At 40.8% G+C, this 3,276-nt stretch overlaps 1 protein-coding gene across 1 annotated transcript in view; it reads right to left on the bottom strand.

The window, feature by feature from the left end:
* Positions 1 to 55: 55 nt before the first annotated feature.
* Positions 56 to 3,276, bottom strand: part of LOC107082030 (DELTA-sagatoxin-Srs1a-like) — a 5,095-nt gene continuing 1,874 nt past the window's right edge. The window contains exon 3 of the mRNA XM_015370452.1: positions 56 to 1,252. Within this exon, the coding sequence (XP_015225938.1) occupies positions 835 to 1,252 (418 nt within the window). The 3' untranslated portion in view covers positions 56 to 834. The remainder of the gene's footprint in view (positions 1,253 to 3,276) is intronic.

Raw genomic sequence — 3,276 nt, 5'->3', positions numbered from 1 at the left:
CTTACATTAAAACACATTGAGACCAACAGACAACAGTAAAACACATTAAAGTTCAGCTTTTATTGGGTCAGAACGTTCAGATTGTAACAGCAGCTGTAAGGCATCAGGGCCATCAGATCTCCTCATGGTATCTGTGTGCTGATCTGATACTCAGACATTGGACAAAATGAGAGAGTGCAGACAGAAAGGATGGGGATGTTTCTGAAACGTTTTGATCAGACAACAATGAACTGATTCAGAACAGCTCAACTCATTTGATCCTGATATAAGGTGTTCATTTTGGTTCAATTAAATGTGTGCTATGGTAGTGACAGAGACACACATTGTAGCCCAGTTACATCCAGTCCAATTTCGTACATTGCAACACTGAACACTTTTTAAACTCAGTTTCATCAACTCTGTCAGTTGTAATCCTACTTCATCCACGCGTGTGCTGATACACTTTAACCAGGTCCCATGTTTCATGTGGTCTGATTAGCATCAGGATTTCATTTAGCTGTTGGGGTTCAGAGGAAAACTCTGAATCAGTTGGCCGTTTTAACGAACATTGAAGAGTGTTTTTTCTCCAATTTAGGAAAAAATTCCAGATTGGAAAGATGACTGATTATTTAGAACATGATCACTTTCTAAATGTTCACTGGGGAAGCTGTGAAGCTGTGGTGAGAACAGATAGAAAAGCAAATGCTGGATAGATGGTTTATAGTATTTAAACTGGGAAAGAAATAACTGGTATTAATGAAGACAAAGATGATGGTTATGCTATAAAAGGACAAGCTTTTGCAAAAAAAATATTTGAGTTAGATCAAAAACTGCATAAAACAGAAGCAGCCAGTCTTAGTTGTTGCAAAGTTCCACCTTCAGGACAGGCTGATAGCTGTCAGACATGCTGGCCCTGATGGTCAAACGGCCCACTTTGTGGGTCAGGCTGGGGCCCTTGGCTTTACCGCGGACAAAGCCGAGCTGTTGCCCATAGTACATTTCCTTGTACAGCTCCTCGTCGCAACGCTTGTCCTTGCTGAATGCTCCAATGGCATACCAGTTGGAGTACATGTTGAAGTCGTACGGATTGGAGAACATGACAGCCAGCCGGCCTTGGTTATGCTTGGTGGACGCCTGAATGATGTCGTATGTGAAGACAGCTACGGAACCACAGGCCGCGTGGGGTTTTTTGATGAAGAGTGCGGTGCCGGATTCAGAGGGACGAAGAGTTGGAGGGAGAGGAGACTCACAGTTTCCACTAAAGAGATGGATGCTGGATGGAAACACAAAGAGATCCGACTTTACTTAAACAGGAAGGAGACACTGAAAACATGCAGTACAGGGTCCTTGAGGACCAAGGTTGGGAACTACTGAGAGTGTACCTAAACATTGTACTGAAATAACAGATAAATTTTAATAAATAGGGCATTTGCCCATGAAAATGAACTATTTTGATGACTAATTAACAATTATTTACTGTATTTATTAGCATATATGGTTGTAAAGACCTGGTGTGAACTTGGGTTTGTTAAATCACTATTCAATATAAAAAATTATAGTTTGGTAATTGTTAGGTTAAAAAATGTAGGTCCGTAAAAGAGGAACTGAGTCCACACAGGAAAGAGATTCTCAACAGCTCCTGCAGGAGGGGAAAGAGCCAAACCCAACTTTCCAATTCTCTCTCGGACCCCCCTCCTGCAGTGCCCTTTTATTAACAGAACATAACACATGGTTACAAAACAGAGTATTCTTCTGACAGGACAATTGATCAGGTCATAAGACAGAATGCTCCACTGACTGAATAACCAGACAGAGTGAAGCATCTGATTTCTTCAATGTTTTATAGGTACATACATTAATTTTGTAATCATCATTGAATAAACCTAACAGTAATTACTAATAATTAACCAAAATCACAACAGATGTCACTGTATTATCACATTTTAACTCTAGTTAACTAAAGTTGAGCATACACTGTGGGAGTTTTTGTTCTTTTCAGGCTGATTTTCCAGTTGTGCAAGTTTCAGTTTGGCCAAGTTTCAGCGTCATCGCGTGTCCTGCGTAGTGTATACAGGGCGTAACGAAGGGCAACTATCCTCTCACGACCACATCCGGATCAGGAATCGTGAGGTCGGGAGAAAATCCTATGTGTTTGAAATTCAGTTGGCCCTCGTGAGATGTTTGTGAGCAAATCCTGGTGTCTAAGCAGAGCTACGAGCATCTATGAACTAATTTACCTGAACCTCACGCAAAAGGTAAAAGGTCTACCTAAAGGCAAAAGGACATTTGTTTGAGGACAATAACGTCCATATTCTGGCCAAGGAAGAAAGATGGATTGAGAGAGGGTTTAAGGAAGCAATCTTTGTTTATCTGGAAAACCATGTCTTAACAGAGGAGGTGGTCTTAGACATAACCTTTCACCTTCGTACAAAGGACTTTTAGCAATAATACCCAGAAAATTTCCCTCTCACCGGCCCTCAATCATACTTCAGAGAGGCATGTGAGGAGAAACCACTCTGATGAGGGTGTTAATGACCCATTAGAACCTCCTATCAACCATTAACACCCCAGGTAACTTACATGTCCAATCCAGTAGGAGGAATCAGAGCCACCTTTTGTTCATCCTAATTCTTTGTTAGACCTACAGTAAATTAATCTCAGTGCTCCACACCACCAGTTAGAATTGAAGATGCCTCTTGGATGAGAGGCGAAAGGTCTTATAGAAAACTTCATGTCCAGTTGCCTAAACTGAACCTTTCAAGCTTGTCCATGCAGAGAGAATCCAAAGCTACAATGACCTATGTTTTAAAGAAATGGATAAAATGTTGAAGTCCAAATTTTTGCAAGTAAGTTTGCAAATTCAGTCCCCAGGTTCCCACCATGGGTTTCAAACATGGCAACCTTTAAATGTGTAACCAAGGAGTGGCTCTGCAAGAGGCGTATCAAGGTAAGGGCATGGCCTAGTCAATCTCCAGACCTAAACCCAATAGAGAACCTTTGGAGGGAGCTCAAACTCTGTAATTCTCAGCAACATCCCAGAAACCTGAGTGATCTAGAGGAAGATCTGTGTGGCGGAGTGGGCCAAAATTAAAAACAAACTTTTGACCTCTGCAATTGCAAACAAAGGCTACTGTAGCAAATATTAACATAAATGTTTTCAGGTGCTCAAATACTTATTTGCAGCTGTATCATACCAAAAAAAAAAGAAAATTAAAAGCAATCCACTGGACGTTGTTTAATTCAAAATATCAGGAATAGAGAATTGAAAAAGATTCCTGGATGGGAAGCTAAACATCT

Source organism: Cyprinodon variegatus, unplaced genomic scaffold (genome assembly GCF_000732505.1).
Source record: "Cyprinodon variegatus isolate N-32 unplaced genomic scaffold, C_variegatus-1.0 Scaffold46, whole genome shotgun sequence".
NCBI classification, from domain to species: Eukaryota; Metazoa; Chordata; class Actinopteri; order Cyprinodontiformes; family Cyprinodontidae; genus Cyprinodon; species Cyprinodon variegatus.
This window is presented reverse-complemented; position numbering and strand designations above follow the sequence as displayed.